At 40.6% G+C, this 13829-nt stretch overlaps 1 protein-coding gene across 1 annotated transcript in view; it reads right to left on the bottom strand.

Annotated features, from left to right (window-relative positions):
- The window catches only part of LOC111661150 (SMAD family member 3), a 28260-nt gene extending 15051 nt beyond the window's left edge, over positions 1-13209 (bottom strand). The window contains exon 1 of the mRNA XM_023414625.2: positions 12521-13209. Within this exon, the coding sequence (XP_023270393.1) occupies positions 12521-12723 (203 nt within the window). The 5' untranslated portion in view covers positions 12724-13209. The remainder of the gene's footprint in view (positions 1-12520) is intronic.
- Positions 13210-13829: the final 620 nt, after the last annotated feature.

Below are 13829 nucleotides of genomic sequence, written 5' to 3'. Positions count from 1 at the left end.
TTGATTGATCTTTGCTGCCATCTGTAAAGACAACATGTAAGATTAGTTAAAACCTGCCTGTGATTGTAGCCTACATCTTTCCTTAATTCCCTTTCTGACTGAGAACAAGAGTCAAAGCGCTGACGTTTCTGTGTCAAGAGACAGTCACAGTGAAATTGATGTCCAAAAATGAAAGGGACAAATTAGTATAGATTTTTTTTTTTTTTGCCGCAGGGGAAATTGTGTTGACATGATTGTGTGCCATGACCTGCGGCCGAGGCTGAACTTGACTTTAAAGCACAAACCAGCATGTCTGTTTTCGTCAATGGTAGGGAGTACAATCTCCATACACCCGCACGCACACACACGCACACACACACACACACAACACACACAGACACAAGGGTATGAGGGATGGTAAGATAGAATGACTATGCTCCCAAGAGATTCACACATTTAGTAATCAACTGTGTGAAAAGGCTGTTTGAAGATGAAAGGGAGGAGGATATGCCAAAGTATGTGATTGTGAAGAGGAGTAGATACACAAACTTTAGATATGTGGGCATGTGTGTTTGCCTGACTCATAAAACAGACTGAGACTGAGCAGATTGAGCTTCCATGAGCGGGTGGGGGTGAGGGGGAGTGGGGGGACAAAACAAACACTCTGAGGCATGCCCAGTTACGCTCAGAGACACAAACATATACACTGTGTGTGTGTTCGGGCTGGCAATGGTCCTAAAAGTGCTGAAGACACACACACACTCTCTCTCTCTCTCTCTATCCTTGAGGGCTAAGACCTTTTGACGTGGACCTTTTACAACTCTCTGCCAAGCTTCGAACTCAAATGAAAATCTAAGCACACCAAAAATTGCCAGCAAACACTACGAGCTAAACTAAATGCATTTTACAGTCTAGTTTTTTTTTGTGTAATTGTGTAAATCAGAAATTAAGATAAGTAATGCTTAAGTTCCTTCAAATACATGTAAAAACATCAGGACCTCCAGTCACAATCTGTCCTCTAAGAGAACAAGGCAGGGAGGACAAAGTGGGTGATGGATAAAGAAAGGAGGGTGCTGCTGGACAATAGGGCTGGCAGACTGTCTCAACAGCTCAGGGCAGCTCAGAGTGTCTGTGACTGGGCCCCCTAAACCCCCCCACCCCCTTCTCTCTCCTCCGTCTGTCCCACTATCTCTCCGTCCCAGTGCTGAGTGAGGGGTGAGGGTGGCGGTGGTGGTGGTGGTGGGAGTGTGGGGTTGTAGAGATGAAATGGCCTTTGTGCCTTTCATAAAGTCTGTGGCCAGTCTGTCGAGCCATGAGCAACGGGGCTGCAGTCCAGTGACATTCAGCAGAGGGCTGCTGTCTTCCAGTAACAAAATGCGAAGAGACAAATCATTCACTAATTCAGAAGAAAGGAATTAGGTTAGTTTGGTTTTGAAACCTGACACACTTCACCGAACCTGTAAAGTTATTTTTGCAATGAAGAGTTATAATTTAACAATGTTGGTGGTTTCATTTTCCCTAAAACTGCTTCATCTACTTTTATACCAGGCACGTACGTCACACGTTAATGAATGCATTTTCAACCCTTGTCGAACCTGTTCTCGTACGAGTGTTATCACGTTAATCCCTTGTCGTGCTAGCATTCAAAGAATCTACAACCACTGAATTACTCAGAATTAACTCTTATTATACAATTACGAAATAAAGATGGTTTCAGTTTGAGTCCTGTCTGCAGCTGGCATCTCCTTTTATCTTCCTCTCCCACTTGAATTGGTTTGAGGGAGGTGGTTAAACTATATAACTCATTGACTTTAACATTGAACTGAACACACTGATTAACAACCAACACAATGACATGGGGTTAGCCATATATCTGTTTCTTTTTCATTTTGTCTGTTTACAGCGCTTTGCAATATCTGGTTTTTGATAAGTTCTATATAAAGTGCTATATAAATTAACTGTATTATTATCATTATCATTATTATATGTATGTATAACCCTGTGTTCAGACCAAAAGACAACAATAAAACAATACAAGGGGCTGCATCGGTGGGGGCGTGTTATTTTGGACACCAGTGAGACGGTCCAGTAATAGACAGTTTTCAGGCCTATCAGATGCCGAAACACTGTACAGCTGTTTGTATTTGAAAGGATTTTAGAGTTAGTTAATATTACAACACAATCCATCGTTTTTATTTAAAAGAACCAGATGGGGATGTGTGTTTTTGATTAATCCATATGGCTTAATATCTGAGGTCAATCATTCCAGTCATTTTTCAAGCAAAAACTCTTTTTTTGGTTACATATTTGTCTTTTGTTTTTGAGGTTTTGGACAAATACAAGGCATTTCAGAGACAATTAATCAAGAAAACAATCAAAAGACTAACCAAAATGAAAATAACTACTTGTTGCCGTCCTAGAAAGTCCTTCTTTGACAAAGGGGGGGCAGATGGTAAATCCTTTATTTTCACATGAACATTTTCTTGAAAGACAAACAGATTTCGAAACTTTTTTTTTTTATGTCTTATTTAGATGTTTTGGTTTACAAATATTTTATCATTGTGTGCCAGTAGCAATCAACTTTATCACACAAAAGAAAATGCCCAAAGTTCACAAATCTTGGCATGTGAGTGCATTCCGGCAGTGGAGCAACTCACACAGAGGAACATATTCCGCACGCACACACACACACACACACACACACACACACACACACACACACACACCTCCCACTCTCTCTGGAAAAGCCATCAGACTTCTCTTTTTCTTACAAAAGAAGGGGGGGGGGAACTGTGGGGGTGAAGGAAGCAAACCAAGAATAGAGTGTGAGAGAAAAGCAAGTCCCACAGGTGATATCATAGGGCTGGAGTGTGCTGGGACCAGTGAAGGAGGGTCTAATGTGAAACAAGAAACCAGGAGACAGACGACTGGCAAGGCTAGACGACAAATAACAGTCTGAACTCAAAAACTGGGGAGACGATAGAGGACTGGCAACCATTAGTTTTACTGCTAATAGTCAATGAGTTGAGCAGCCTGTCTCTCTTTTTCTGAATCAAAGTGATGAATGACAGAAAATATTCCAGATGCAAGTCATCAATAAATTTTTCCCCACAGTCCAGTTAAGTAATTTTTCCTACAGTAGGGAGTGAAGGAGTGTAGGCAGATCTACTAATCCAGTGATAGCCCATCCTCCACCTGGATATGATATCTCACAAAGTGAGATTCCTACTGTTAAAACAACCTTTAAGTTTGCTTTATGTTATCATTATGTTATTTTAACATGCCTTGCCTTTTCTTTGCTTGATTATCCACCATTTCTGTTACTTTTGGGGTCTAATAATTTTGGACACAAATCAACCCCACGGCCAGGCCAACATCTTACGTCATTAGTTAATTGTCGTTTCTGAGCTAATGGTCAAAGATCCAAAATGCAGGCCAATACAATAAGTTATGTGAGCTGAAATGTGGCTAAAATAGTGTACACGTCTGTCGACAGATCATGGAGCTATCTCTGCATGCACCGGGAGTGAAGGACTAGACAAATGTCTAAACACGAGCAGCCATACATGAACTAAAATAGCTTTAAAATGGCAATGTTTGGATTTAAATAAGGAAATACAATATCTGATCAAAGACCAAATAAACAAGATTACGAATCTAATTAGGAACTGATGTCCAGCTACACATCAGACAGGTCAAAAGCCTTTTAAGAAGATCCACTAAGTCTAATTTTGCTGAGTTGTCACACATTTGTTAAGCCATCAGTCTTGTTTTTCGTTGCTGACACCTGTAATGTCACAGAGAGAGACAAAAGAGACTAAACTGAGGATGCGAATGAAGGATTTCAATAAGAGTTCATGATCAAGCTAAATGATCTGGGTTTTCGACCAACTAGGAACCTGATCCATTAAGGAACTGGCCATCAGAACCCATCCCTAGTCTCCTGTGACGCTGTACTGGGTGTCCTTCACATACAAGTGTATGGTGAGCCCCTCACTGGACTTACGTTTCTACTTCTTCTTTGACTGAAGTGGTGCTCTCATCTTGAGAGCAGATTCGAGGATGAATGTTTCAGACAACTTAATAAAACAAATGCTCAACACATGATTTTTTTTCCAACCAGTGTCCCACGAACATTCATGTTTATTGACTCATCTGCTGAAGCTTTTCAGTGAGTCCTGGACCACTATGGAATATTTAGTGACACTGCTTATCTTCAGCTACTTTAACCAGACCTCTAAGTGGTTTGTTACTCAATTTCTATATTTTTAGACTTTCACTTGTGCTCCTGGCTTAAAAGTAATCTCCCTCTTTCCATTTAAAGCCCTGCTCCTCCATGTCAAGTTGTTTTCTCACACATATCCAGCTGTAGTCCAGCACCCGTAGCAGCAGCAGCAGTAGCACTAGTGGCCAGTGGAGCACAAAGGCAGGTTTGTTGTCTGGTGAACGTGTCTGTGTGCATGTGACTGTGTGTGTGTGTTTCTGTGTCGTACACGCCACTCCCCCGCAGATAGTGAGACGGCCGGGGCCAAGTTGAGGCAACGCTGTCTCTCTAACCCCCTCCACCCCTGGTGCAAGCCACAAACCAAACAGCAGCCCACGCCCTCCTCAAGGCCCCGGCAGGCAGAAAGAGCATTCCTCTGAGCTGACTAACCACATAGACACACAGACACACACACACACACACGATACGACTTGCATATAGAAAATCTATATTGAAAGTTTAGCACGACAAACTACAAGATACTTCATGTAGTTTAATGTGATTCGGTGTCATTTCAATTAAAATCCTCGTTATTCATTTAAACATCAGTAATAACAATGTCAATATCACAATATTACACCATCACTATGTGACAATTAAATGTAATCATTATCCAGCAGTAGCATCCGGCTGAAGCCACTGACTATTTCTGTCCTTGAGGTCATAACTCTTTGGTTACAAGAAGATTAAAACTATAACACAGGTACACACAAACATACTTTGTCTGTCTTGACTCAAAGCATGATCCCATTTCTATCAAGCAAATCAAACAATGACAGAAATGGCCTGAACCCAGCTGAAGTGGGTAACTTATTACCGTCATTAGAGCAGCCAACCGCACACAGACAGAAAACACACATAAACTCTCTGTAACCTCTCTTGTATTGCGTCTCTGTCAGACAATGCTGTCTCGGATGACTCAGGTGTGATACTTGACATGAAAACCTACTGGTGAGGGAGAGAGAGTGTGTGTGCTTGTCTAAAAAGGAGATAGCAGACTTGAAGAATAATTAAGAGGATAGTTAGAGAAAAGTGCAAGGATCTTTGGTTCTGCATTTGACATACGATGACCATGTATGTTCATTCTCATTAACTAAACCAACCGAATCAACTTTGATCATAGTAACAAAACAACTTGTGTCAAATATGATGGCTAACAACTAGTTCAAGAAAAAGACTGGAAATATTAAAATCACTAGGAAGCACAAACAAGCATTAACACACTGTGTATACTATATATACAATATGTATGTGCAGTATTACTACAGTAGCTGCAGCGTGTGTGTGTCTGTGTGTCTTTAATCTAGTCTGTCATGCAGACACACGCAGACACATTTCTTTTGATGTTGAACTGCTGTCTAGCAGGAAAACAAACCAGTTCTATCTCAGCTATTAGCGTCTTTCTTTATCTACATGCAAACCACACTAACCGGGGTCTTCCACCGATAAGCTGGGGAATCCATCACTCTGCCTCTTGCCAAATATTCTGTCTCCTTCACTTCCTTCATCTAAACCCTTGGTTTTCTGGTTTACCTTTCTCTTTCACGTTCTGAAATTTCAGTCCCTTTGCTCACCTCTGTTGCTTTCACTCTTTTATTTTGTCTTCTTCTGTCCATCATTGATGAGCTGTCCTCCCTGATTAAAGTACATTCCTCTACCATGATGACAGGTCTTCCCCTCCAGCACCAGACACAGTGGGAATCCCCAACTCCTCTTCAGAGCTCTGTATTCCTCTTTTATCTCTGGCAGAGTTTCTCTCATTCTACCTCTGTCCCTCTATCAGAGCCCTTAACACTACAGCATTAATCTGGCTGATAACAACTTGCACTTGTACGTTGGTGTTATTGTATCAACCTGATACGGCTGAAAAGGACCAATATGTTTCAGTATTGAGACCAAGATCTTTTTTTTTAACCTTTCTTTGAGAAATAAAAACACATTTTTCTACAAAACCTGTTTCATAAAACAAAAGGGGTGAACATTTGCGAGTCTGGATCACAAAGACACCTTTATTTGATTGTGGAGCTGTGGTTTAAGCACAATTAAACATAATTGTGGACTTGTGAATGGTGATGTTTGTTTGTGAAAGAGTGCTGGTCTTTCTGTCCTCTTGCTTCCTCCCTCCCTTCCTTTCTCCCTCCGTCTCATAGTAATAGTCATAATAGTCTTTCTATTCCCTGTCTTTCTTGTTTTATCCTATCTTTTATTTCTGTGCTTGGGACCTCTTCACTCCCTACCTCCTGCCCTGACATGCAGCAGTGTGAATCAGACAGTAGTCTTGCTGCCAGGAGGGATGTGTGTGGACAAGACAAAAGCACTACCCAGCACTGGCCCAAACCCAGAGTAAGTTAAGGTAGGTAGAAGTGAGGAATCCACTCCCCCAGGCTCTGTGAAAAGACACAACACACACACACGCAATACACACCTCTGATCATTTCTGTGAACATATCACCAGTGTTCCCCCACCAAACTGCTTTTGGATTCCTACATTATTTTACAGCTCCGTAATCTCCCATGCAGCACTATTAACTATCAAACCACCGTTAGACATAAAACCTGCTAAATTAATAGGTGTATCTTTCTGTTTGGTTTCAATATATAGTCCTCTGTTAAAGAATTAGTCTCTGTCGAAACATGACAGAACCATCACAGATAGGAACGCAATGTTTGTGTAACAATTGGCACGCAAGACTAGACAATACCAGAAGTTATTGAGTTTACCTGTCAGCGCCTTCTAATTTCAACGCCAGACTAAATTCCATCTGTTGTCGCAGCTTATGTAGTTCGTTATAGTCTCTCTTCAGAGGCAAGTCTGCCAGTTTAATGTCATGTCTATCAAGAAGACGCATTTACAAAACCTAGTGGCTTTATCATTAGTTTGCACATTACAACTGCTAAAACTTATTGATTAGTTGATTGCCAGGAAATTCATTGATGACAACTTAATAATAGATAATCGATTATCTAGGTTACAAAAATGCACAAAAATGCCAAACACATGTTGATTTCTAGTTTCCCAAATGCGAAAATGTTCTGCTTTTATCTTATTTATGTCATTGTAAATTGAAGATTTTTGAATTTGGAGAGTTCATAGAATATGACAAACAATTTAAAGGCATCACATCGGGCTCAGGAAGCTCTGGATGATGAACAATTTTCACTATTTTCCGACATTTTGAAGGCTTGACGTTATGACATTATGATAATGAAAAATATTTGTTAGCTGAAGCAGTTCTTGACTTACACCAAGAAGTTAAATAATGTGAGAGTGTGACTGTAAAATACTTTTTTATTATATTTACAGAAGAATTTAAACAAGTCTGCTTTCGTTGTTTGTCTACTACATTTTCAATAAGCATAAAACTTGGTTGGGGGTCAGTGTTAATACTGCTATCCTTATCACATCAGGAAATGAATCAACACTTTTTCTGTGAAAATTAATTTTTGCATGTGTGCCGTTACATACAGCTATAGTTCCTCACATATTAACCTCAGATAATATATGGCTTTCCTCACATATTAACTAACATTTGGTGGTCTGCCCAGTTAAATTAAAGGGAGCCAAGTACTGCTGTGATGCACTTGACTAATTAACTGCGCCCCTGACACAGTATGTATGATCAGTCTTCTTAGGATAAAGAATGAAGTTTGCTTGTCGATGTAAACTTGAGCGGAGAGGCCTGTGTAGCCTGAGATGTATGTAGTGAAAGAACAAACCTAATGTTGTAGGCTCAGCAAGTGACCGATTTAGAAACTTGAAGTATGCCATTGTTGCACTACAAGTAACGGCACAAATAGGCTACAAATAAATACTGTATATATCTTGCAGTAGGATGTTAATGAACGCTTGGTTTAATAGTCAGCAACTCTTCTAAATTAAACAAAAAAATATACCTATATCTGTAATTGTCTTCCAGAATGACAAAGATGACAAGTGTTTTCTGCTTGGTCTTGCAGTTACAAGTCATTGCAAAATTAAAACTGTGTCCTGACCTGACACCGCTGGGGTTAAGGTGTGGGCAGGTTTGCACACAATAATGACTGGTGGTTAGGGTTAAGGAGAGGTCAAGGTTTAGGTTTAAGTAACTCAATGGTTAATATTAAGGGAACATTGTGGTCTGGGTCAAAATAACTGCTTCCTTAAGGTTAGGGAACCTTCATCATCTTGGTTAAGTTAAGGGAACAATAATGGCCGTAGGAAACAGGAACTGAGCAGCAGTGTGATGTTTTGTCAACCCATCCAATCAACCTGACCTTCTCCTTCTACCTCTGACTTTATGTCCATTTCCTTCTTTGCTCTAGAGATGGAAGAATTCAGGGTCAGAATTCCTATGGCCACTGAAGGGCTTTGTTACTTTAGTGTAAGAATATTTAGTTATTGGGCGGTTACAGTAGGAACCACCTGAGATATTGACCAATCTACAAGTATAACTGAAACAGACGTGGCTTCTGTTTACAAATGCTTCTTGAAAACACAAAGAAAGTCATTTCTTAGTCATCCTGTCACATCCGAGCAAAGCAGGCTACCACACTTCACATCCCCGCCTCCACCATTGGAAACTGGTAGACTTTCATGGACTGACGCACTTTACACACCAATGTTTGTGACTAACCCAAGTTTACAGCTCATAGGAGGAGAGGATTTTAAAAGGAGAAACGGGCAGAAAAAGGGGGAGGGAAGCTAGGTCAATACCACAATGCCACAACTGCTCGTTGTTGAATGACTAAGGCATGAACTTGGACAGGAGCCTGAGCATTCACTTTGCTTAGTGTTCTTCCAAAAAGTAAAAACAGCTCATTGTCAAAACCACAGTGACCCAAAAGGCAAGTAAAGCCGTAGCCCTGCCCATGCGATAGGCATGCCCTGATATACTGTACTGTGCATTTTGTTTTCAGCTTCAAATGGGATTGTAATTCAAAGTGACTGTAACTAATGTTTTTTCATGGGATGCAGACTTTATCTCCAGTGTAAACATATTGGAACATATACACACACTTGCACAAACCACCGCAGCGCCCACATCAACCACACACACACACCACCACCAACACCCAAAAATAAGTGTCTCTGACCAAACTCACACAGTTTGACATGTTATTTTAAATGTTATCTAGCAGTGCACAGCTCTTTTAAATCAGCTGGCTTTTCAAAAGCTCATAAGCATCTCATTTTTTACAATCTGGCAAGCTGAACAGTTGGAAGTTAGGGCTAGGATAGATGTAATACAGACGTAAAACTTACAGGAAGGCGTGGTGTTGGACAAAATGTACAAACATCATTAACTTTGTTTGACAAAACTAGAAAACATTAACCTTGAGATTTTGAAATCGGCTCTTGGCATTTACCCCTCTAAGATATGATATCTGAATCAGCTGTGATGAGTGAATCACCTGTTTCCTCCCTTAAATTACCACACCAGATACCTGATCTGCTATTCCACCACGAGATGCAACTCCTGACTCAATCAATGCGCAGTGCCTGCTTCCTTCAGCACTCAGCATCACAGCAAACCGTCATCAAAAGGGGTAGCGATGAGCCCCATCTGGGAGTTCATGTGTCAGGGAGATAGGAGCTGACCTCCCCATGGACATGCCTGAACATGCAGGCAGCTGCTGTCAGCGAGCCAGAACGTAGGGGAATTAATAGAAACAGCAGCTCTCCAGGGACACTGTTAGCCCACACTGACAGCCAACTCTGATCTGGGGTCATCTTAATGCACTCTGCCTCTTCCCCTCTGCATTAGTCGGTGGGAAATATGAAACCTGGATCACGGCAAACATTATTTAACTTTCCGGGTAGGCTTAACTCTCAATGCTGGCCCAGGCCTGTGCAAGCTGTGATATGCACACTTGTGGCAATCAAGAATGTGGGAGTGCCCTGTGTGAGGTTACATTTTCATCTGACACACTGTGTGCTATTAAATCTAAATTGCCCACAGACGCAAGTGATATTTTGTGGACTAAAGCAAAGGTTTGAGCCTTTATTTGTTACTTACTACAACTTATAAAAATAGTACACACTTAAAAATAGCTGTGGACATACACGCTTTTGTCGGTCTATGAAATACACCTGACTAAAACTAATATGACAACCAGAAAGATCCTACTTAATTGTTCGATTTTGTTTCAGCTGTTATAGAAAAATTTGTTGATTCAACTTCACTTTTTTAGAATATATAGATTGTGGGTGTGTTGAATTACTTTGCACTACAGTGAGAGGTCGACTACCCTCATTTAGGGCTGCAAGTAATCATGTGTCCTATTTGAAATGCTGGAAGCTTTGGAGTATTTGTTAGTTTCACTTGAAAAATTACTCGAACGAGTAATGAACAATCATCAAAATAATACTGATTATGTTTCTGTCAATCAACTAATCAATTTATAACTAATAATTTCAGCTATACACTCACTGATGTACTATACATGGATTGGACAAAATTTACCAGGGTGTACTTGAAAAACAACTGGGTGTATGTTATATCAGAGATGGTGATTCAAGTTTGCGACTTGAGACTTGACTTTAACTCAAGATTTGGGACTCGTGAACAATCTTTATATTATCACCTCCTTCAAGAAAGTCACGTGAAGTCATGAACCCATTACATTATGACGCAGATCCGCATAATTTCCAGTGAATTTCCCAGGTGTAAATTGTTTGACATGGGCCTTGGTGGAGCGCTGCACTCCACTGAGGGCATTTTGTAGTTTTATTATTAATATTACGGAAATGTCTGACGAGCTACACGTCATTACAGCCCTTATTATCATGCGCAACTATACATAAAGGAGTGGTGATAATGCAGTACATACATTCTTAGATATGGCAATGCAGTGTTCTAAGAAAAGCATGCAGCAGATTACAGAACGCTCATTACAACCAAAGACTTGAGACTTGACTTGGACTTCTCATCTCTATGTGATATAGACGGATATATGCTGCTACTACAACTCAACTAATAAGATTACAATAACACATTTTAGAAAGTGAGATAAATAAAACTCAAGACTTCTGGCTGACACTGCCTGTGTTTATAAACGCACCTCTCAAGCCTTTACCTGGCTCAGCCTTTTATCAGGGGAGGAAAGTGACTGCTTATGAAGAAACTGACTCCCTAAATCTGGTGTCAAATACAAGTATTGATTATTTGATCTAAATAATGTGCAGATATAAACAGGGTTTCTGCTGGCTTCAACAAGTTAAATTCAAGGATTTTAATTGCACATAGAATGCAATTAAAAGTCTGTTTCACAAACTAAACTAAACTAAAAGACAAATTGAAGGCAGTTTACAACAATAATTTCTAATGAAATAATTGATTAAATTGGCAGAAAATGCATGGATTAACCAGTTGAAATTGATTAATCAACACTTGCCCATCATGAGCTGATGAGCTACTGTAGCTTTAGCAGCAGTGACAGTATTTGCTCCAGGTCTGATGTTGTTGACTGTAACTCAACGTTGAACAGCGTCCTGCAGCATAATCCACTGTCACCGCAATCTTACCTCTAGTTTGTACATATATAGACTAACTATCGGCAACCTCGTCTCGAAGACTTTGTAATATCTTCTAATGCATTGTTGTTGGGGAAACTGAATTCAATGCTTCATAAAAAAAAAACTTTTCAAGACCTGCAGAAACCCTGACAGAAGCAATGAAAGGAGATAAAAGAGCCCAGCTCCATAGACTCGCCTACGCACTAACACTACAGAGCTAGAAAGCGTCCCAGATTAAGGCCAAGTTATATAACTTGGACTCCATTTGTGCTTTTGCATTGCATGTGCGCTGCAGTACATGCACACACTATAGGTCGTTTTCAACAAAAGGACTTCAGTTAAATGTCAATTTGATCAGAAAAAAACTGCTAAAACTTGTTTCCTTGACTCAGTTCACTTAAAGTAGCCTGCACATATGATGGCATGGCAGCTCGCTGACGAGATATTTGAGCTAGCTTTTCCTTCTGGACCACTGTTAGCTCGTTAAGCATTACCTCAGCCACCATGTTACTGTATAATAAACGAAGAGGGAAGAGTTTGAAATACTGACACGAGGAAGGAAGTGGAAATGTCACCTTCTCAGTCAAGAGAGGATGCCAAACATGTGTGAGGTGAGCACGCTACAGTTAGCAAACAGTGGTATAAAATTATTATTTTTCATAACAAAGGTGTGATTGATTAAATGCTTTACAAAAAAAAACAAGAGGGTGACCTGCCCACCTCTGATGGCTGGGATGCTGATCTCACGGTCAACATCAGCACAGCGCTCAAACTCTCCTTACCTTGGTATAGTGATGCATTTCGTGTTAATATTCTGGGTGGTGATGGCTTTCTCCAGTTCGTCCAGTTGTCCCGTCTTCTTCAGCTTCTTCACGAGACTTTTCACGGCCTTTTCACACCATTTCTCCTCCTGGCCGTTCTGCTCTCCTTTCTTCCAGCCCAAAAGTCTTTTGACAATGGGGGGAGTGAAAGGCAAAATTGACATCTTGAGTTCAGTTAAGTCCTTCCAGTGTCGTGAAGTCCGTCGGTTTGGACAAAACACGGGGACAGTTGCTCTTCAAACGGTCCAAACAGTGGAGACGAACGCGTTATTTAGCTGAAGTCAGGTTGTTGTTGTTTATTAAACGCCACACGGAAGCATCCCGGAGTTAAACCCTTCAGTTTTAGCGCACTCAGTCCGTCTGCATCGAGCTCAGCGGCGGACTGTGCACCGGTAGTCTGTTGGGTTGTGGATTTAGTGCTACTCCGCCAGGGAATCTAGTCCCGTCTGCACTTCTTCAAGCCGTGGCTCTTTTACATACACTCAACTTGAGTCACACCCAGACCACGTTTTTCACTCGTTCAGGATTCAAACGCCGAAGTGAAAGTACTTCGTTTGTGTTTTACCAAGGGTGCTCTAAACCCCCCGATCAGCAAAGTTTTGTTAAGTTCATCCGCGGTGCAGAGTCCGCCGACTGAAGTCTGCGAGAAGTCTGCATCAAATGCTAATGCAGGGGCTGCTGCTGAGAGTCCCCATTCAGGCTGCACAGCAGACCTGTGAAAGGCCAGTCTGAGCAGCTGGCCAAATGTGCAGCGCTGATGTTGCACAATCTCTGCCTTTTCCCTGCTATTGCTTACTGATAAAACTGCATGTGGCTGTGACTAAATAGGCATAGTCACACTCACACACATACACAGATCACTTGACTTATGTAACACTCAATAAAACAGTTTATTGCATGTGAGTGGACTAAGAAAGTTCAATGAAACTGAGTTCGTATTCTCATTCATGTATTTATTTATTTATTTATTTATTTATGTACGTATTTATTTATTTAGTGGACCATATAGGATGTATATGTGGCTGGATCACCAAGCGAGCAAAGTGGATAACTACCCCAGGGCCCCAAGCTACATAATTTTATTAATTTTAAGACAATAATTTTTTGTGTTATACAATGTTCTGCTCATATTTATATATATTATATATATACTATACTATATTATGCATACTATATCCCTACAAAGTTGAGCTTTAAAAATTGTAATTAACACTTACAAAACGTGGGACATTCAAGCATAGGCCAACTGGTTCAATTCTGGATGACTTTG

The sequence above is a fragment of the Seriola lalandi genome, unplaced genomic scaffold (assembly GCF_002814215.2).
Source record: "Seriola lalandi dorsalis isolate HSWRI2012SDOR001 ecotype SW California unplaced genomic scaffold, Sedor1 jcf7180002054537, whole genome shotgun sequence".
NCBI classification, from domain to species: domain Eukaryota; kingdom Metazoa; phylum Chordata; class Actinopteri; order Carangiformes; family Carangidae; genus Seriola; species Seriola lalandi.
Note: the sequence above shows the minus strand (reverse complement) of the source record. Positions and strands in the feature narration are given on the sequence as shown.